At 45.0% G+C, this 22,233-nt stretch overlaps 1 protein-coding gene across 12 annotated transcripts in view; it reads left to right on the top strand.

The window, feature by feature from the left end:
- Positions 1-22,233, top strand: part of AMPD3 (adenosine monophosphate deaminase 3) — a 176,976-nt gene that overhangs the window by 138,142 nt on the left and 16,601 nt on the right. For all 12 annotated transcript variants that reach the window (XM_058305753.2, XM_058305756.2, XM_058305755.2 and 9 more), the window contains exons 4-6: positions 2,989-3,151; positions 5,321-5,540; positions 19,974-20,103. In XM_058305753.2, the coding sequence (XP_058161736.1) occupies positions 2,989-3,151; positions 5,321-5,540; positions 19,974-20,103 (513 nt within the window). The remainder of the gene's footprint in view (positions 1-2,988; positions 3,152-5,320; positions 5,541-19,973; positions 20,104-22,233) is intronic.

Raw genomic sequence — 22,233 nt, 5'->3', positions numbered from 1 at the left:
AGACAATAGTTACCTTTGTTACAATTGATAAAAGATTATTAAAAGAGTTCTATTGTCCATTATTTTCATTAGGTATATTTTTTCTCATATACCATCCTATTCTTAACACCTTGTTTTAATGTATATTTGTTATAATTCATGAAGAACATTCTTATACTTGTACTATTAACCATAGTCCATTGTCTACAAGAGTTCACTGTGTTGTACAGTCCTATGTTTTAAATTTTTTTCTAGCAAAATATACATCCTAGTTTCCCCCTTTAACTATATTCACCTATATAGTTCAGTGCTGTTGATTACACTCACAATCATGTGCTACCCTCACCACCATCCATTTCCAAACTTTTACCATCATTTTGCTTACTTCTGAAGAAAAATATCCCAGAGCCAGTGCCAGAGTCAAGCTTGGTTCTGTCTCCCTGCCATCAACCCCCTATTTGTGCCTCAGTTGTCCCTGTTAGTCTCACTTTTCTTTAATCAGTAGTATAATACATATTATATACATATACATACATATTATACATATATACATTTAATACATATTATGCCTGAGAAAGCAAATTAGCTTATTACCTTCCTTGTTAAGTTCCCCCTTATTTAAAAAAAGGTTTTGATTTTTTTGGGTATGATAGAGATTGTTTGCATATGGTACAGAATTGGTATCCAGCAAAAATCTGTCCCCAGCCACCTGATTCTCCTCCTCAGAGGCAACCATTGGTTTGGTTCCTTGGGTGTTCTCACACGTGGCCTGTGAACCTTCAATTAATTATTCCTACTTAATCTATCTATTTATTTGTTTGTTGGTACACAAATGGTAGTTTACTACACAAGTTATAATACACCTTGCTTTTTTATATTTATTTTGGAGACAATGCTATTATCAATACACAAAGTACATACTTGTTCTTTTTTTGCAAGTGCATAGTATTTCATTATGTGAATGTATTATAATTTATTTAATAAGATAAATTTATTATCCTTAAGTTCCTATGGATGGGACTTCAGGTAGGACTGGAAACAACCCAGTCTTGTTGGAAGATGCAGCATCCTGACCAGGAGTCTTCTCTGACCACCCTGCTTCAGGCTGGTGGCAGAGCAAGGAAAGGGAAGGTCTAGGTGAGCTGACTGCCAGCTGAATGGGAGGACCTCAGCCTGGGACCTTAACTAGCTTCTCTCAACAAGGATCTTGGCTGGCACACAGCAGGGCAGAGCTTCTGAACAGTTGGTCCCCAGAAAGCTGTGTCTGTGAGAGGCAGACCGACCTTGCAGACCTTGCAGATGTCCTTGGCACCCAGAGCATCCTCTCTAGGACCCCTAGCCTTGACTTCAGCCTCTTGCCCTTCTGAGCCCATTGGGTCTGCAGGGACAGTGCTTGGTGATGTCATTGGCAGGGTCATATCTTTATCTCAGGTGCTTGTGTCTGTTCTTCTATACCAGCTGTTCTTGGAAGCCATTCACTGAAAGGTGTAAAATGGAATTAACTTACTATAGTGGGGACATTTGAAGGCAGGAAAGGAGAGGATACCACCTTAACAAAAAGCAAGGAATAATACATACTTAGTAAAAGTACAAAACATGCATGAGAAGGATATACACCGATTTATTCCTTATGAGGATTAAACAGGGTGAGAGAGGAAGGAGTGTAGAATGTTTGCTATTATCTGCCATAATTTATTTATTCAGATGTATTAAGAGATCTGAAACAGTTATGAAAAATATTAATATTGTTAGATCTGGAAGACAGGCGCATGGGTGTCTGTTCTGTTATCTTTTATTAAAGCAGAGGAGCAATCTTGCAGCCCCTGCCCTCCCCATTCTGTGCGCCCAAGCCTCCGTGACCTCCCTCCTCTGTGTCACTTAGCCCCTGTTGGACTGCTGTTTAGCTGTGTCAGGCACATTTGGATTTCTAAGATACTCATCCTTCCCAAACAGACTAAAATTAATGAGCTCATTGGAAGATGGGAATTTATCTCATTCACCTTTGAATATGAAGCAGCTATGGGAGAGTAGATCATCCATGGGCATTGGGAATTAAGTAGACCAGAGACTGAATTTTGACTTTGTGGTGTCCTGGCTCATTAGCTTCTGTAGGCCTCGGTTTTCACATATGTAAAACGGGTTGCAGTGAGGACCAAATGAAATCTATGGGAAGGGTCTGGCACATTATACCCTAGGTCAATAAGTGTTTGTATGAATGGAGGTGATTACTCAGATTCGATGAGAAGTCTGGGTTTTGTGAAACAGCAGAATGAACAGGCAAAAGTTGTAGAACTAAAGGATCCATGTATTTTCTCAACTGAAAACAATGGCACTCACTCTCATCAGGGGATATGATTCTGGCTTTGTCCCTTCATGGGCCAGGTGCAGAGGCAGGTTCGTGGTTTAGTCAGCAGCATATGAGGCTGGCGTCTGGGTTGCAGGATGGATCCCCACCTCCCTCTCAGCAGCCCTAAGTCTCCTCCTGTCAGAAGGCCACAAGACCCCCCTCTAGATTCTCTAGGACTCACAGGACTCAGCAGGAAGTCTTACCTGATCAGTGAAATCAGCAAAGGGAAAAGGTGCAAAGGGCGAACTTTGAAGGAAACCAGGAGCAAGGTTTCAAGAGTCCTCTGCCAGTGGAGTCACACACGGTGGGCTTAATTCTCTAGCATCAAACTGTGACAACTTTTGTTAAGTTTTGTACTAAGGAAGCTTATTAGAGATTCAGGACAAGGTTTTTATGAGGGGCTGTTCACTACGTACCGCCTGCCTAGCATGTACCAAAATTCCTGACTCCCCGAAGGAAACAAGATGTTAAGCATAAACCATATTGTTTGTACAAACCATTCAGGCAGAGCAAGCCCTGGCTATCAGTTCGGGAATAGTGGGAACTCCTCTGAAATCCAAGTTCTCAGGTGCCAGCCAGGGCCAGCCTTTCAAACAGGCCTTTTGAAGGTAGCAGCTTCAGGCTGGCTTTGTTGGTTCTCTTCTCTCTTCCGCCTCCTGCAGATCACAGTGGAGGACTACGAGCAGGCTGCCAAGAGCCTGGCCAAGGCCCTGATGATCCGGGAGAAGTACGCGCGACTGGCCTACCACCGCTTCCCACGGACCACGGCCCAGTACCTGGGTCTTTGGCAGGCTGACACTGTGCCTCTGGAAGAGGGCCTCCCAGGTAGGGCACTGGGGCTGGAAGTGGGGTCCAAGTGTGGGCATGGCCGCACGAGTTGGTCAGGACATTTTGCTGGCTGGATGCATTTCCCTTAGATAGGGTTTTAAAGGCAGGGCCTGCTGTTGGTTTCTTTTACATCGATGTTCTTCTTGCTCCCCCATGGGTCGATTCAGCGTGAACCATGTGCTTAGCCATGTATAGAGCTCAGCTGTAGAAGTTAAGAGGAAGGGAGATGAATTTCGACAGTCCCTGATCTCGGGCAGCCCGCCAGGGAGATGAAGCAGTCCCATGTGGAATATTAAAACAGCGTGATCAGACAGTAAATGCCCAGTTGGTGGTGGATGGAGATGGGGGTGGAGGGGCGGGGGCAGAGGATGTGTCCTGAGGGCAGAATAAAAAGGTTCTGGAGTCAAACATACCAGCATTCAGATCCCAGCTCTGCTATTTTCTTGGGCGAGCTATTTCTTCAAACCTCAGTTTCTGGATCTGTAAATGGGAATACTAATAATATCTATATCCTGGGACTGTTTTGAGCATGAAACAGGAGAATGCATGTGACCTACTTGTGCATTTAATGAGTGTTCAGTACACAGTAGCTATGTTTATGCTGTGGAGTTCAGGGAAGGGGAAATCAGAGGGTGCAGGATGGTTTCCTGTCGGGTCAGCTTTGCCTGTGAAAGGGGTAGGATCAGTAGAGGCTATAGGTGAAGTAATGTAAATGAGGGCAATTGGAAACTTCACTCTTGAAAGTTGGTGGCGGGGAGTAGATGAGGGCCTGGGGGTCTGTGCCAATGCCCAGGACCCTGGATGCTGCCTGCTGACTGTATCTGGACGCCAAGCTGTCCCCCTTGTCACTGGCTCCCTTGAAGCTCTAAGGCTGGACTTTGAGCATCTGCTATTCCCTGATGCCCTGGGCAGGACCCACTGCATCTGGTCCATTTTCTTGTCTGGGGGAAGTTGAGCCAACCTCCCTCAGTTTTGGTAAGGGCAGACAGGAATGATTGTCAAATGTATATGTTATGTGAAACAAGAGTACCCAGGGGTCCCAGGCATGAGTGGTGAGGTGCTGCACCCTCCAAGGGGGCAGGTGTGGCTTCGCCTGGCCCTGGTCTCACAGGTGCCGGGCGTGGCCGCCAGCACTCCTTAGGGACTCCTGATGGGCCTGCCTGTGCCTGGTGAAGGACCAAGAGCTCCCTCTGGCCTGGGCTGGCAGCTGGGCTGTTGGATTCTGTGTGGGGTTGAGTGACCTGCAGAGAGTCGAAGTCCCCAGCTTTCTGCTGTTTAGCATCAACTCATTTCTCAGCTCAAGACTGCTTAGCAAGGCTGTCTCATTGTGACTATAATGAGAATAATGCCCTATAACTTAAGTGCAGGGAACTATTTACAGAGTCCTGGGCACACCGTATTGCAGCTCTCACAACAGCCCTATGAGGACTGATTATCCTCAGGTGACAAGACAGGATCAGAGAGATACAAGGGTTTGCCCCAAAGTCTTATAGTTGGGAAGTAGCAAAGAGGAGTTCTCTGCCTCCTGTGGGCTGCTTTGGCCCACAGCTGTAGGAAGCAGATAACTCTGTCCTTGACATTCCTGCTCTGTGGGAGAGAAGTTCCTATTCTGTGCCTGCCCTGGGGTGGGGTTGTGGGGCTTCTAGCCCCTTTGCTGCCCTGGGCTCAGGAAGATGGGGGGACAAGAACAATTATTCTGGCTGGGCAGAACCAGGTGCTGCCTGCCATCTTATTGGGAAAAAGACTCAGCTGTCCTTTGTCACATCCCTGGGGTCTCTGAAGTGCCCAGAAAGCTGAAGCCCATTTCAGTTAAATTTTTTAGAAAATTACTGAAGTGCCAGTTATGTGACAGGACCTGTTCTAGCCAGTGGGGATGCAGCAGTGAACAAAACAAACCCAAATCTTGAATCTCGGGCTGCATGGAGCTTCTATTTGAGTAGGAAAGGAATATAACACACAAGATAAGTAAGTAAAACTATTTTACATTGTGTTAAGTGCTGAGGAGAAGAAAATAAGGCAGGGAAGGGGGATAGGAAAGGTGGAGGCAGGTGGTGTGGTTGAAGCTCAGATAGGTTGGCCGGGGTGGGCCTTGCTGAGAATGTGGCTCTTGAGCCCATGTGAACTCAGGTCAGGAGCACTTTGGTATCACTCAATCCTGTTTTGCAGACTTCCACCCTCCCCTGCTGCCCCAGGAAGACCCCTACTGCCTGGATGATGCACCCCCCAACTTGGGCTACTTGGTCCGCATGCAGGGGGGCATCCTCTTTGTCTATGATAACAAGAAGATGCTGGAGCACCAGGAGCCCCACAGCCTGCCCTATCCTGACCTGGAGACCTACACGGTGGACATGAGCCATATCCTGGCTCTCATCACGGATGGCCCCACGTAAGCCAGGTCCCCACCTCTGCACCCCCCTTCCCCACTTTGCATGGGAAGCAACTGGGTAAAGCCAAAAAGGTTACCTCTCTACTCTAGGCTGTCCTCACTGAACCATCCCAGAAAGAGGGCAGTGTCCCCTTTCCCTAGTACACTGTGGTTCCTGCAGCAGTTTTCCATCATTGTCTCCTACTGTCATTCCTGGGGCAACATGCTATCTTTCAACATGGGGAAGAGTGGCCAGACCAGAAGGACTGGCATGGTCACAGAATTGGTACCATTTGCTGCTTCTGCATGTATGGACATTCAGTTTCTGTTTGCTGGTCACCACCTGTGCACCCCACAGTGGCTGTCACTGCTTTCCCCAGGCGGGACACAGCCTTGCAGAGTTATCAGCCCAGACATAACTGTGGCTGGTAAGAAGTGATGAAGACTGTTGCTTCCTCTGTTGGGTTGTCTGTGTTTCTGGAGGGGAGACTGGCAGGCAGCCTGGGGATACTTTGTGAACTTGGCTTGAGATAACCCAGCAGACAGTCATCTCCCTAAATTTGGTCCCTCTCTTTCTTGGTGAGCACTAAAGTCATCATCAACAGCAGTTCAGCATGCCTTGACCCTGAGCGCTTCACAGTGACTACGCTGGGGGTGCCCTAGCTAGAAGGCGGTAGTCGGGAGGAGGAAGCGGGTGATGATCCCACTGACAGACTTCTCACTTGCATCTGCTTTTTGTGTTTTGGTGGAAATGGTGAGATGGCAATACCAAAAGGAGTACGGGTCACCGAGGCAGAATTAAGATGTCCTGAGTGTGGCCAGGAACTGTGAATGTGGCCAGGAGCTGTGTAAAGCCAAACCGACAGCAACATGTCAGACCGAAGAAAGACTCGGACAAGTCAAGCTCGATGAGTGATAAGCATTAATTTAGGGGGCTTCCATGGGGCTCTCATCCTCAGTGGCAGGAAGATGAGATGGTTCCGAGCCTAGCCATGGCCTGGCCCTCGTCCTCATCAGCAGGAGGAGAGATGGCCCTTCCCAGGCTTGACCTCCACACTCCCCACCAGAGGAGCAGGGTCTTTTATGCGGCATGTCTGTGTGCAGCGCGGGGGGAGGGGAGCTGCTTCCCAGGGTATGCACTGAATTGCTCAGGAACCAAAAGGACAATAATTACAGGAAGCAGATCCTTTTGGAAAGGCAGGAAAGGTATATGGATACAGGTGTGATTAGGCATTTTTGAGGAAAACAGATGCCATGGCAGACTTCTGGAAAAACAGGTTCAGCTAATATAAGGTCTGTTGATCAGTCACCGTTTATAACCAGTTCCTGATGCTTGCCTGAGTAGTTAAACTTAGGAATGCTGCTGCAATTTGGGGAGGAAAGAACTGGAAGAGTTGGGGAGAAAATGCAAAGTCATATATGCTACAGTCCATCCCATCTCACAACTCTTAACAATCTTTCTGCCACCTTTTCCACAAAAGGCCCTGAGCATGGATAAAGGTTGGTACTGTGATGTAAGGGCACAGCTATAAGAAAACAACAAGACAAGCCATCATAGGAGTTCATGGGCTCTGGGAGTTGCCATCTAAAAGGGAGACTCTTATCTGCAGTCTTTAGCCAATTACTCCAATTTATCAAAGACAAGGGAAGGGTATTCCAGGGGAGACCAGAAATGCTGAGTGCTGGCATGTATCCAAATACCCAACAGTCCAATTGACTGTGGGCTGTTGCCACAGTGGCAGCTCAGTCAAGGAAGACGTTAGCAGAAGCTGTGTGAATCCAGAAAAGAAGCCTAAGGCGCAAGCACAAATGTTTAGTACATGCCCAGAAGAGGAGTGAAATAATAGTTAAACTTTCTCCCATAGGCCCAAGGTCAGTTGCTGAGAGTGGGCGAGATTCGAGCTTACAGTACCGTACATGTTGACCCTCCACAGGAGCAGGCTGTAAAGCCAATTGTGTTTCTTTAGGTTCTACCCACATCACTCTGGCAATGATTGCCCTGTTGGTATGCCTTTCGTGCAGCTGACGTAGTGTAGTACCGTCAACCCTTGTGAGAACAGGAAGGTTGGCTCCAGTGTTCTGCCGGTCTGTTGCATGGCGCCCTCTGGCTCTATGAAACAGAGCCAGTCTGCAGGCAGTGACCACCGTAGAGCTAAGGAGACGGGGTCTCACCGGCTGGCAAAGCCACCAGAGTCTTCAGCAGCGGTGTGCGTCCATCCACTTTGGGGGTTTGGCCAGGTGATGTAGGAGATTCCTTTGTTGTTTTAGGGGCAGTACTGACCATGCCAGCAACTCGAATGGAGAGACACTGAAGAGGGGCTAGGGTGGTCCTTGACTGGGTTCATTTGCTTGGCAAGGCAGAGTAGACAGACACACTGAACTAAGCTTGGAAGGAAAAGAGACTATTTGCCTACAGGAGACCGGAGATATACAACTTGCAATCAGCCTCCCTCATCTGCAGGAATTCTAATATTTTATAACGTAAGGGTGTTAATGAATAATTTGGGTGGAGTTTGCACAGGTTCTTTCATTAATAAACATTTAGGAGCTGAACAGGATGGGGTGAGCACCAAACCAGGGTGAGTCACAAAGTTTTTATTCAACCCTTATCAGGGATCAAGGCATTTGGGAGAGGGGGATACCGAAAACAAAGGTCAGCTACAAAGTTTTTCAAATGGATCTCAAACAGAAGAAGTGGAGAGGTCACTCTTTCAACAGAAATCTTGATATACAAAGTTAAGATCTATCTGGTAGGAAGCGGACTTGGCCCAGTGGTTAGGGCGTCCGTCTACCACATGGGAGGTCTGTGGTTCAAACCCCGGGCCTCCTTGACCTGTGTGGAGCTGGCCCATGTGCGGTGCAAGGAGTGCCCTGCTATACAGGGGTGCCCCCCAACCCCCACATAGGGGAGCCCCATGCGCAAGGAGTGTGCCCCGTAAGGAGAGCCGCCCAGTGCAAAAGTGTAAGTGCAGCCTGCCCAGGAATGGTGCCGCACACACGGAGAGCTGACACAACAAGATGATGCAACAAAAAGAGACACAGATTCCAGTGCTGCTGACAACAGAAGTGGACAAAGAACATGCAGCAAATAGACACAGAGAACAGACAACCGGAGGCGAGGAATAAATAAATAAATAAATAAATCTTTAAAAAAAAATCTAAAAAAAAAAAAAGATCCATCTGGAATAATCATTATAGTAGCAGGTAAAAGTGGCCATTTATAAGGGTAAGATGCACCTGGAATAATCCTTACCATGGCAGGGTTTAAGTCAAAAGTAGCCACATACAAAGAGTGAAGTCAGTCTAGCCAGTTTCAGTAATTTCATGTATCATTTTAGGCTCTTTTATAATTACTGGAAGTAAAAAGGCATCTATGTAATGATTTAGTAATAATAACTATTTGTTAGTTCTTAACCCTTGGTTACAAAGGTTCAGTCCAATGCCTTAATATTTAAACTATTCTGAATTGTTCTAGTACTACAACACCATGTATGGTAGTTGGGTCCTGGTCTAAATGCACAAACCTATTTACCAGTCCCTTAAGGGTGTGTTGGTTTTGTGCACGTGCCCGCTGCTGTAATGCACGGAATGCGGTCCGAGCCATGAACAGTCCTCACAGTCTTGTATAGTATGAATTAGGTCAGACTATTTAATGGGGCTGTCTAGTGCCTTAACCAGGCACCACCCTGCGGCAGCTCTTCTATGGCCCCTCTTTTTGTGTGCTTCTTCAGCACCTTTAGAGCTGGCTAACCTTAGTTCTGAGTTCCAGGTACCATATAGGTACTTAAAAAATTCTAGGAGCTATTAGGTTGTACACAAAGAGTAAAGCATCTCAGGATTTAGATATAACAATTAGAGACCAGAGACCAAGAATAAATGTGACAACTGCAAGAGCTTACAATCTAGGCCCTAATTTCCTTAAATAAAGCTGTTTCTAGAGATCATTAACTACAACTTACAGAAATTTTGCTTTATTTTACTTTTATACCTTTACTATAATTATGTTAATCAACAGGCATTTTATTCAGGAGTACAGGAAAAAGTATTTTCCCAGTTATTTTATGAAAACCTAAGATTCCCAATGGAATCAAGATTATCTTTCCCTTACTACCACTTTAATATGCAGACTGAGGTGGCATCCAACAGGTTTCTCTGTTATCAGTATCTTTTGTTATCAGTATCAGTTCAGATTTCTACTTAATAATAGTTTCCTGGAATCAGCTGTTTACATTGAAATACTTCAGTTTAGAAAATGTTTTTACTTCCCATAACCATCCATAACCACATAGACTACTTTACCTCAAGACAAATTTTACTTTTAACAGATGAAATTTACTTGCATAAGCTCTCTACAAATTTTCAGATCCAATCAGGTCTTGTCCTATGTATTTCCACCCTGATGAAAATCAGCCATTTTATCTTAGGACAAAAACATACCCTTAAATAAGCTTATCAAATTTCAGGCCACGTTAACTATGAATTTACTTCCACAAACTTATTTCTTTCTATATCCACTTATATCTTGTCTTATATCACTCATTCTGTTCTGTGAGTAACCAGTCATTTTGTTACTGGATTTTGACTTGGTTCTTTTTTTTACTTTTTTTTTAATATTTAAAAAAATTTATTGAAATATATCACTCATACATAAACATACATGAACAATAAGTGTATAATAGTTGTGAACTCATGAAACAAACATAACATCAAACATATAACATCTCACCCTACCTCCAATAACTTGCATTTTTTTTTTTTAAAGATTTATTTTTTATTTCTCTTGCCTCCCTGCCCCACCAGTTGTCTGCTCTCTGTGTCCATTTGCTGTGTGATCTTCTGTGTCCGCTTGTATTCTTGTCAGTGGCACCCAGAATCTGTGCCTCGTTTTGTTGCGTCATCTTGCTGCATCAGCTCTCCGTGTGGGTGGTGCCATTCCTGGGCAGGCTGCACTTTTTTTGCCCTGGGCGGCATTCCTTATGGGGCACACTCCTTGCACATGGGGCTCCCCTACGTGGAGGTCACCCCTGCATGGCACGGCACTCCTTGCGCACATCAGCACTGCGCATGGGCCAGCTCATCACACGGGTCAGGAGGCCCTGGGTTTGAATCTTGGACCTCCCATGTGGTAGGTGAATGCCCTGTCCACTGGGGCAAATCCGCTTCCCTTAAACCTTTTTAACTAATGATTAAAGAGCACTGTCAAAATATTACTACTAAACAAAGTATTTCCCCCTGACCAATCCGATTATTATCCTTACATCATTTATATATGAACATATATAAACAATTAAGTGTATAGTAAAAGTTGTGAACTTACAAAGCAAACATGCATAACATCATACAGGGGTCCCATACATCAACCCTCCACCAACACCTTGCATTGTCATGAGACATTTGTTACAAACTATGAAAGAACACTGTCAAAATCTTACTACTAATCATAGTCCTTATCTTACATTTGGTGTGTTTTCCCCCCAACCCATCCTATTATTATTTTTTTAATATGTTTTTTTATGACAGAAGTTGTAAACTTATAAAACAATCATGCACATGTGCAGAGTTCCCAAACAACACCCCTCCATCAACACACCACAATGTGGTGTGTCACTTGCTACAGATAAAATAATATTGTCTGATTATTACCATGTCCATAGCGTACATTTGGCTCATATTTTCCATACTGCCTCAGTATCAACACAGGACACCTTTTGCATAGATGAAAGAATATTATATTACTACTAACCACAGTCCATAGGTCACTCCAGCTGTATTTTTCCCATGCTTCTCCATATTCCCAACACCCTGCAGTAGTGATATACATTTGTTCTAGCTAACAAAGAACACTCTTGCATCTGTACCATCAACCACAATTTTCACCCACCTCTTGGTTTACTGTGCTATCCAGTTCCTAGATTATTCTAAAGCATTCTGCCAACTGGCATTTACATAATTAGACTACCATTTTCAGTCACATCCCCATTTATAAATTAGCTGTTAGTCACTGTGTGTTACCATCCACTCTATTCATTTCCACAATTTTACAGTAAAGCTAATTAAAACTTCTGTATGCATTAAACATCAGTGGTCCACTCAGTCCTCTTATTTCCTTTAAGATCCACCACCTACCACCAGGTCTTGAAGATATTTTCCATTAATTTCTTCTGGAAGTTTTATGGTTCTTGCTTTTATTTTTAGTTTTTTGATCCATTTTGAGTTAGTTTTTTGATAAGGTGTGAGATACGGGTTCTCTTTCCTTCTTTCAGCTATGGATGTCCAAATCTTTCAGCACCATTTGTTGAATGGATTGTTCTGCCCTAGTTGTGTGAGTTTGACAGGCTAGTCAAAAATCATTTGACCATACCTGTGAGGGTCTGTTTCTGAGCCATAAGTTTGGTTCCCATTGGTCTATTGTGTCTGTCTTTAGGCCAGTACCATGCTGTTTTTACCACTATAGGTAGGTATTATTATTTAAAGTCTGGAGATGAGGGTTCACTTTTCCTTCTTATGATGTTTCTGGCTCTTCAAGACTCCTTACCCTTCCAAATAAATTTAATGATTGTGTTTTCAATTTTTTCTTTAATGCTGGTGGAATTTTTATCAGGATTGCATTAAATCTGTATGTCAATTTGAGTAGAATTGACATCTTAATGATATTTTGTCTTCCAATCCATGAGCATGAATGTTCTTCCCGTTATTTAGGGCTTTTTTGATTTGTTTTAACATTGAGTTTCAGTTTTCTGAATACAAGTTTATTCCTGACTATTTGAGTTTTATCTGTTATATTTTATTTTCACCACTCTTTTTTTTTTAATTTTTAAAAAAATTTATTGAAATATTGACTAGGTTCTTAACTATGCTACAGAAATGAATTTCAAGAGCATGTCAGGTGAGTTAGGCCAGTAATTTATTCAGGTAGGGAGGGATGAGAAATGGGAGAAAATAACAGATCAGGGGCCCCAGGTAGAGATGAAGGAGCTTAAAAGTGATAAAAAGGTATGATTTACAGGCTACAATTCCCCATTATAGGTTATAAATGCCCAACTTTACTTGTGTGACCACATGGCAAAGCGGTGTGCAGCGGGCAAGAACAGGGGTCCACTGGAGAGTGCATGAGAGAGAGAGAGCTCAGGCCTGGTGCCTGCCTTTTTTTTTTTTTTTTTTAAAGATTTATTTTATTTATTTCTCTCCCCTCCTGCCCCCGGCCCCAGTTATCTGTTCTCTGTGTCCATTTGCTGTGTGTTCTTCTTTTTGTCTGCTTCTGTTGTTGTCAGCAGCACAGGAATCTGTGTTTCTTTTTGTTGCGTCATCTTGCTGTGTTAATTCTCTGTGTATGCGGCGCCATTCTTGGGCAGGTTGCACTTTCTTTTGCGCTGGGCGGTTCTCCTTACAGGGCGCACTCCTTGCACATGGGGCTCCCCTACGTGGGGGGCCCATGTGGTAGACGGACGCCCTATCCACTGGGCAAATGCCTTGGGCATTTTAATTCCTTAAGAATGTCTCCCAGTCCTCAAGGGATGGGCGAAGGGGTCTTACCCTTTGGTTTTATCTCTGCTGTGACTGACCTCAGCAATGCCTTGGGGTTAAGAATTAACAACAATTATGATAACAAAATCATTATCTAGATGCCTTCATGTTATTAAGTAGCAAAAGATTAATATCTGAAATTCCTGAAACTGCCCAGATTTAGCCTAGACCTGCTATTTGATGGCCACTTTAAAGAGGCCCCACCCCTGTTTATCCTTATGCTAGACTTAGCCTCACCTTTGTGTACACTTACTACTGTGATGGTAACTACTCCGCCCTCCTGGTTTAATAAAGTCATATCTGGGGACTGTTTTGAAACTTCTTGAATTTGTTATTTCATGCATTTTGAAGCGAAATTTTGTCCTGGTACTCATCCTTTGTTTGGTACTCAAGCCAAGCTAGGACTTGTTGGTGTCGGTTGCCTCAGGACTTGCTTGCTACCCTTTCCAGCTGAAACAAAGGGTCACGCGGTAGTCACACCGTGGCTCTTGCCCTGACCTCATCCCATTGCAGTCTTATCTTAGCTTCAGTGGTTATTTTGTATATTTTTGTGTTTTTTTTCTCATCTTGCGTCCTAAGAAAAAGAGCAGTGATGACGCTAAGCAGAAAAGAAATTACTTAGCACCATGACTGAGGGAAAAAAAAAAAGAATAGGTAAATATGAGAGGGGTATTCACATTCCTAATCTTGCTAGGGAATACAGTATGCCTGGAACAATGGTCTCTACCATCATTAAGAATAAAGAAGCTATTAAAAAAGGCTGATGTTGTGAAAGGAATTAAAGCAGTAACAAAGCAGCATTCCCAAATACTGGAGGAAGTTGAAAAACTGTTATTAATTTGGGTAAACAAGGAGCAGTTAGTGTGGGACAATGTATTGGAAGTCATACTACATGAAAAAGTAAAAGTGTTGCATGCCAATTTTCAGAAAAACAAAACAAAACAAAAAACTGGAACCAAGTGATGAGACTGTTAAAATTTTTAAGGCCAGCCATGGCTGGTTTGATAATTTAAAAAGAGGACCAGCACCCACAGTGTCATGAGGCATGGTGAGGCAGTGAGTGCTAATAAAAGGCTGCTGAAAATGCCCCCACATCGCACCCCTTCTTCCAGAATGATATTGCAGGGACAGATGCAGGGCATTATATATCCTGCTGTAACCCACTGAATGGACTGGGGGAGAGTGTAAACTATAATCCATGCAGTGCAGCAGTGCTCCAAAATGTATTCACCAAATGCAATGAATGTGCCACAATGATGAAGGAGGTTGTTGATATGGGAAGAGTGGGGAGGGGTGGAGTGGGGTGTGGGGTATATAGGGACCTCTTATATTTTTTAATGTTAACATTTTTTGCAATCTATGTATCTTTAAAAAAAAACAATTAGATAAAAATTTTTTAAAAAATTTTTAATGAGGGTAAATAAAAATAAATAAATAAAAGGCTGCTGATGAATTCCTCAGTGAATTTCAAGACTACATAGAGGTTGAGGGTTTTATTCCCCACCAAATTTTTAAGCTTGATGAGACTGGAGTTTTTTGGAAAAAAATGCCAAGTAGTACCTATATCACAAAAGAGAAGGCATTACTAGACTGCAAACCAAGGAAGGACAGGCTCGCTCTATTGTTGTGTGGGGATGCTAGTGAGAACTTAAAACTCAAGCCTCTACTAATCTACCATGGTGAAAACCCATGAATTTTCAAAAAGCATAATGTCATAAAAAGCAAACTCCATGTGATGTGGAAGGCAAACAACAAAGCTTGGGTTATGAGACAATTTTTCACCGAGTAGATAAATGAAGTGTTTGGTCCCTCAGTGAAAAAATATTTACGGAGAAAGATTTGCAGAAGAAAGATTTGCCTCTGAAAGTTCTCCTACTTTTGGACAATGTGTCTGTCATCCTCCAAGCTTGGAGGATGACTTACTGGAGGAGTTCAGCTTCATTGCTGTAAGTTTCCTGTCCCCCAACACTACTCCTCTCATCTAGCCTATGGACCAGCAGGTCATTTCAAACTTCAAAAAGTTTTACACCAAGGCACTTTTCCAGAGATGCTTTGATATCACCTCTAACATTCAGTTGACCCTCACAGGATTCTGGAAGGAGCATTTCAATATCCTGCACTGCCTTAACCTTATTGGTAAGGCCTGGAACTAAGTCTCTTGTAGGACAATGAATTCGGCATGGAAGAATTTGTGGCCAGAAGCTGTGACTCAAGGAGACTTCGAAGGGTTTGACGCTGACCCCAAGCCTGTAGGTACAGAGGGTACAGTTGTACACAGTATTGTATCTTTGGGCCAATCCATGGTCTGGAGGTCAATGCTGCTGATGTTGAGGAGTTAGTGGAGGAACATTGTGGAGAACTCAGCACTGAGGAGCACAGGGACTACAGAAGGAGCAGTGACAAGAGGTGGCTGAAAAGATTTCTTCAGATGAAGAGGAGAAAGGGAGGATGACCCCAATTCCTTGATAAAAGAAATGTGTGGAAAATGGGCAGATGTTCAAAACTTTGTGGAGGAGTACCATCTGGACAAAGCTCTGCCAAGCAGAAATGTGAATTTATTGAATGACCAAAGAATTTCACACTTTTGAGAAATTCGGAAAAGAAGACAGAAGCAGTCCTCATTGGATACGTTTTTGGTGGAGGTGACAAAGAGAGTATCAGAGCCTATGGTGCAAGTTGAAAAAAGGCAGAAAAGAGAAAGAACATCTGAAGTGCAAGTGCCCAATGTTCTATTGGAGGGGGACTCTCCTTCCAAGCAACACTTTGTGTAACCTCTCCTCCTCACCACTCTTCTCCCACCATCCCAACAGGCCATGGACTCTTCTCAATCTGTACTGAGAAGTGAAGTTTTTATTGTATTTAATCTAAGTATTAATTTTTAGGTTTATATCTCATGTAAAGTAATAATGTACAACCCTATCTTTTTACATATTGCCTTAAAAATGTGCATTGTCTTTGATTTAGGAATGCATTAAATTTATTTACATTATTCCTTATGGGGAATATATGTTTGGTACTCATCATGCCTCTGGGAACAAATTAACAAGTACTAAGGTACCACTGTATCCATATGGGAAATCCTGTGACTGATTTTCTATTTCTACTTTCCTATCCCAGAACTTATGATCTCTAATAATGATTGTAACTTTGTTACTCTCCCTAGATTGTAACTTTGTGACTCGCCCTCATCTTGTTCAGTCCTTTAATGTTTGTTAACAAAGGAACCTGAGTCCAGCTCAGTCCCAAGTATTCATCACCACCCCAATGTGATAGAAGATTAGAACTTCTGCAGAACAGAGAGGCAGTTTTGGACCATGGGGCCACTGTGCTCCTTCATTTACACAACCAAATAACCTTTTTCTCTCTTTGAAACCCTGGTGTCTCAGAGATCAGCTTTAAAATGCACTGTAAGAACAAACCCACTTTTGTTCAGTATCATGCCCTCTGTCTTTTGAAGCACAGGTTTTTCTTGACTTGACCTCTAAGGGAAGCTGACAGATTTTTCCTCAGTTATATAAATCTGACAAGGGAATGGGGTAGGGATGCATACAAATTCTTTGTTTATTCCTGTTGATATTTCCTAGAGTGGAAATTTTGCTGGCTTTTTGCAAATTCCAGGCCTAGTCAAGATACAGGATTTTTCTCTACAGAACAATACTCCAGCCATTTTCCTCCTTTTTATCTAGCTGTTCTGAGAGACCTGTTACGAAAGTGGAGTGGAAGTTCACATATCCTTCTTTTTTTAAAAAGATTTATTTATTTATTTATTTATTTCTCTCCCCTCCCCCCCACCCCAGTTGTCTGTTCTCTGTGTCTATTTGCTGCATCGTCTTCTTTGCCTGCTTCTGTTGTTGTCAGCAGCTCAGGAATCTGTGTTTCTTTTTGTTGCGTCATCTTGTTGAGTCAGCTCTCCGTGTGTGCGGCACCATTCCTGGACAGGCTGCACTTTCTTTCGTGCTGGGTGGCTCTCCTTATGGGGCACACTCCTTACGCATGGGGCTCCCCTACGCAGGAGACACCCCTGCGTGGCAGGGCACTCATTGCACACATCAGCACTGCTCATGGGCCAGTTCCACACAGGTCCAGTAGGCCCGGGGTTTGAACTGCGGACCTTCCATATGGTAGATGGATACCCTAACCACTGGGCCAAGTCCGCTGTCTTCACATATCCCTTTCTAATTGTAAGTCTTCCCTTAATTGGTGGCTTTCACTGTCTTTCTCAGACAGTCCGTTGTGGCTAGCAGTACTGTATGTAACAACAGCTAGCTGACTGCTGCAGCAGCACACTTACTATCTTTACTAAACTGTTCAATCCTTTGTATTTGAAACATGCGCTATTCTCTCCAGCGTTTGTGTTTTCGGGGCCTCCCCATGCTTAGGCGGTGGTCCACAACAGTCAAGCAAGTGGGTGACGCCACCCCCTATGGAGATAGTGACCACTCTGGGATATTTCCTCATGCATATCCCCTGCCCTGGCTCATCATTTGGTCTGATGAATCCTGCCAACTACACCAATTGTCCTGAGAGTGGCCAGGACCTGTGCAAAGCAAGAGCTTCACACCAAACTGATAGTGATACATCAGACCAAAGAAAGACATGGGCCAGCCTAGCTTGGCAAGTAATGAGCATTTATTTAGGGGCTTATGTGGGGTCCCCATCCTTGGTGGTGGGAGGATGAGATGGTTCTGAGCCTAGCTATGGCCTGGCCCTCGTCCTCCTCAGCAGGAGGAGAGATGCCCTTCCCAGGCTTGACCTCCACACTCCCCACCAGAGGAGCAGGGTCTTTTATGCGGCATGTCTGTGTGCAGCTCCATGGGAGGGGAGCTGCTTCTCAGGGGATGCATTGAATTGCTCAGGAACCAAAAGGACAATACTTACAGGAATCAGATCCTAAAAGAACATGTTTTTGGAAAGGCAGGAAAGGTTTACTCATATAGGCATGATTAGGCAGTTTTGGGAAAACAGATGCCATAGTAGGCTTCCAGAAAAACAGGTTAAGCTAGAATAAGATCTGTTGATCAATCACCAGTTTACAACCAGTTCCTGAGGCTTGCCTTTCTAACTATTCAGGAATGCTGCTGCAATTTGGGGAGGAAAGACCGGGAAGGGTTGGGGTGTAACCAAGGGTTAAGAATGAACAAATAATTATGATTACAAAATCATTATATAGATGCCTTTATCATTATAAAATAGCAAAAGGTTAATATCTGAAATTGTTGAAGCTGCCTGGATTTAGCCTAGACCTGCTATTGTGAAGGTCACTCTAAGCAGGTCTTACCCCTGTTTAAGTTTACTCTAGACTTAAGCTCACCCTTGTGTATACTTACTATTGTGGTAACCACTCCACCCTCCTGTTTCATATCCACGTGGAAAACCTTGTGACTGACCTCTACTTTGCACTTTCCTATCCCAGAACCTATGATCTCCAAAAATGATTGTAACTTTATGACTTTCCCTAGTTTAGGGTAAACCCCTATCTTGTTCAGCCCTTTAATGTTAATGAAGGAACCTGTGTCCAGATCCACCCCAATTATCCATCAGCACCCTGATGTTATAAAAGATTAGAATTTCTGAAGATCAGAGAGGCAGTTTTGAGCCATGAGGCCACTGTGCTCCTTTGCCTGTGCAACCAAATAAACTTTCTCTCTTTGAAACCCTGGTGTCTCAGGAATTGGCCTTAAAGGCCCATCAGGAGAAAATGAAAAGTCATATATGCTACATCCTGGTTGGGGGTGGGCCAGTTTCTGGGAGAATTTTGGGAAAGTCTGGAGGGAGTTGGCCATTCCCGGAGATGTGCGAGCAGGGGGCGGTCCGGTCTGGGAGATTGTCAGGGGAAGTCCAGTCTGGGAAGAGAGGCCGGATGAGGTGGCGGTTAACATCATCTCTTCCAACTCTGAGACTCTCCTGGGCTTCTCTATGTGGACAGCTGATTGCGCTGCAGACAGCTGATTGCGCTGTTTACAGGGTTGGCAGCTGCCTTTAAGAAAGCCCAAGTGGTTGAATGCAAAGGGAGTGGCTGTTTGCTTGAGGGGCACAAGGAAGTAGCGTGGCATAAATTGTGGTTGTAAGTTACATATGGAAGTGGGTATGTGGCCAGGTATTTGGGAAGTTAGCCACAAGCAGTGAGCACCCCTCAGCCCCAGTGACTGATAAAACCTCCCCTGCCTTTGGGCCCCTTCCCTGAGTGTAAAGGAACCTGGGAGCATCACAGAAATTTCTGTCCTAACAACAAACACCCCTACATTCCTAATCTGCCCATGATGCAACACATCCTCCTTTTGTCCTAAAACCTCAAAGAGTTCAGAGTTCCTTGGGTCCTGGGATTTGGGAAATGGCCATTTGTCAGGAGGGAGGTATCCCTTTACCTCAGGGTAGGCACGTCACACCTTGTAATTTGACTCTCTTACCGATCTTCTGGGCACAAGTTAACTCTTTCCAGGGAATTAAAGGTGGCTGAGGATTGTCAGGAAGAAAGAAGTAAGGAAGAAGGGAGGGAGACGTATTGAGTATCCACTATGCTCAGAGTTAGGCCCTTTCAGAAGCATAAACTAATTTAACTGTCACTTCAACCTTGGGCCTTACCATCTCCATATTTATTCTTTGAAATGGAGACTGGAGTTTAGTTACTTAATCACATGAAGCTAGGAGTGGAAGAACCTGTTTCAGGTCCCAAACTCTTCTTGCTGCTGCTCCATATCTTGATTCTCCACTGATTTTAGAGAATTTATAGAGCACACAGAAGATACAGTTAAACAGTTCACAATCCTGACTCTATAAAAAGCTAGAACCTCTTCGTCTCTCCCTGCTCCATCCTGTCAAGGCCTGGCCCTCCTCCTACATGCCTGTCACCAGGGACTCTGGAGGCCTCCAAATCGGAGAGCTTGATGGCCACTTCTCACCTATGGTTTCTCTTCCTTCCCCCACCTGCAGGAAAACATATTGTCACCGGCGACTGAACTTTTTGGAATCCAAGTTCAGTCTTCATGAGATGTTAAATGAAATGTCCGAATTCAAAGAGTTGAAGAGCAACCCCCACAGAGACTTCTATAACGTGAGAAAGGTACATTAGCAGGCCAAGTTGGAACCTCCCCTTCCAACCCCGCTCCCAGTTCTGGGATGCTCTCAGGCCGTCTGGGGCGGTCCTCTGTGAGAACAGCAGGGCTCCTGGTCGAGGGAGGCCTTCTTTGGGCAGACGAGCTTAATGCGCAAGGAAGGCTGGTGAAGTGCATGCCTTTGGGTTAGGCAGTTGGCTCCAACAATACTTGGTATCACTTTATGTGGAAACCTCGGTCCATGCTGTATATCTGTTGGAATGTGCCCTCTTCCTTGGAAAATATAGCATGGCCTGTTAATTGGTCACGAAAGTTGAGGCCAGGTGACTTTAAGATAGGGGATGCATGTTAGATTTATCACAGGGAGCTAGAGCTATTAAGACAACTTTGGACCTGGGATTCTGTGGTTAAGCTTCCTTTGGCATGTGCTGGGCTCCTGTCTCCGCCCTCCCCATCGCATAGAGGAGCAGCCCTGGCCTGGGCTCACTGCGCCCATGGCCTGCAGCTGGGGCAGGTGTGTATATTCAGTGAAAGTGGCCTCTGGCTCTGCCATTTCCTTCCACTTAACTGATATACAATGAGGCCACCATGTGGTGGAGTCAGTGCTAAGCATAATACATTTGATGGTGGGCAAGAGGCAGGCCCTGTCTACAAGAAGTTCCCAGGTTAGTACTGTTTGTGTCTTGTGAGTGTTATTCCAGGGGTGCTCCCAGGGGGAGGCCAAACTTAAGCCGACTGAAAGTGTGAGCAGGAGATGGGCAGGCGAGAGTGGGGTAGGGGACGCGGGGTGATGGCATTCCAGGCAGAGGGATCAGCGTATGCAGTACCAGGAGGGAGAGTGATGGCCACTCACCTGGAGGTAATACTGTGTGGCTGAAGCTCAGGGTGCTGGGGAAGAGGTAGCCACGGGCTTGTGAGGAGAGCAGGGCTGCAGAGGTGTGGGGAGGTTCTGGATCAAGCAGTGGCCCATGGGTTTCTCAAAGTAGGCAGGGAGGTGGGTCAGGGTGTGGTAGAGGGCTGGGGAGAGGCTGATGGGGGAAAGGTGGGGATCAGCTTTGCCTGGAGCTGAGTCAGAGTGGGGTTGTCATTTCCATAGGTGCCTCTGAGGATCCCATGCTCTTAGGCCAGTTTTGATAAAGAAAGGTGGGCCAGGGGAGGATGTGGTCCCTCTGGGAAAGCCCAGTTCAGGCCTTCCTCCTGGCTGGAAGCCTTAGCAATGCTAGAAGGAAGGCCCATCCCAGGAAGCCTCAAGATCACCTCTGTTGAGCACATGGGGTCTGGCATGGATTCCTACCTGATGGGATCCAGAACCTTAAGAAAGGAAAGTTTGGCTTTAGCTCATGGACTATGAGAGTCTTATGGAAATGTCTTGGGAATTTCAAGGCAGGGAGGAAAGACATAATTTAGATACCACCTTCCTGCACAGCCTTGAATTTTAACCTTCAAGCAGCATTTATTCCTTCTTTGTGAGCCTTAGATGTTCAAACAGGTGTGTGCCTCAGTTACTATGCGAGCTCGTCTCAGCCCTGCCCAGAATGCACTCTCCATTTCCAGCATGTGCCCAAATGGGCGTCCAAGGAAGCTCTTAGCATAGCCTCATACTGCCCTGTCCTCCTCATATGGAAATGCGCTAGGCCTGACCCCTTCCTGCTGCCTGGGTCTGAGCTGTCCTTGCTGACTCCACCAGCTCTGACTCACCTCTGTTCACTTCTAAGGCAGGCCCTAGCAGGTGTTCCTGGACCAACCAGCTGCCCCCTGGCCATGATATGGGAGAGATCCTTAATGTGTGGGGCAGTGGTTACATGTAAGAGCCCATCCTTTGGGTTCCCTGACAGTTTGAAGGTTGATGTGTTCCCTGGACAGAGATAACCTTGACACCTGAGCTGCAGCAGGAGTGGCCTGTTCTCTGGCCCCACAGCCAGTCCAGAGTCCTGGGCCGGGGCTGCTCTGAGCCACACCTGCACTGCCCCTTGTAAGGGTGGGGGGTCTGCCTCCCTAGTGCTGGCTGCTTTATCTTCCCCCAGAGCCTCTCCTGGCTGGAGAAGAGCTGACTTTCTTTTTAGAAACCTGGGAAGGCTGTCAGTATCACTGGGCAGTAGCCATGGCCTGGCCATGGGTCTGTGTGGTTGGTGTTTGTT

Source organism: Dasypus novemcinctus, chromosome 10 (assembly GCF_030445035.2).
Source record: "Dasypus novemcinctus isolate mDasNov1 chromosome 10, mDasNov1.1.hap2, whole genome shotgun sequence".
In the NCBI taxonomy this organism is placed as follows: Eukaryota; Metazoa; Chordata; class Mammalia; order Cingulata; family Dasypodidae; genus Dasypus; species Dasypus novemcinctus.
Note: the sequence above shows the minus strand (reverse complement) of the source record. Positions and strands in the feature narration are given on the sequence as shown.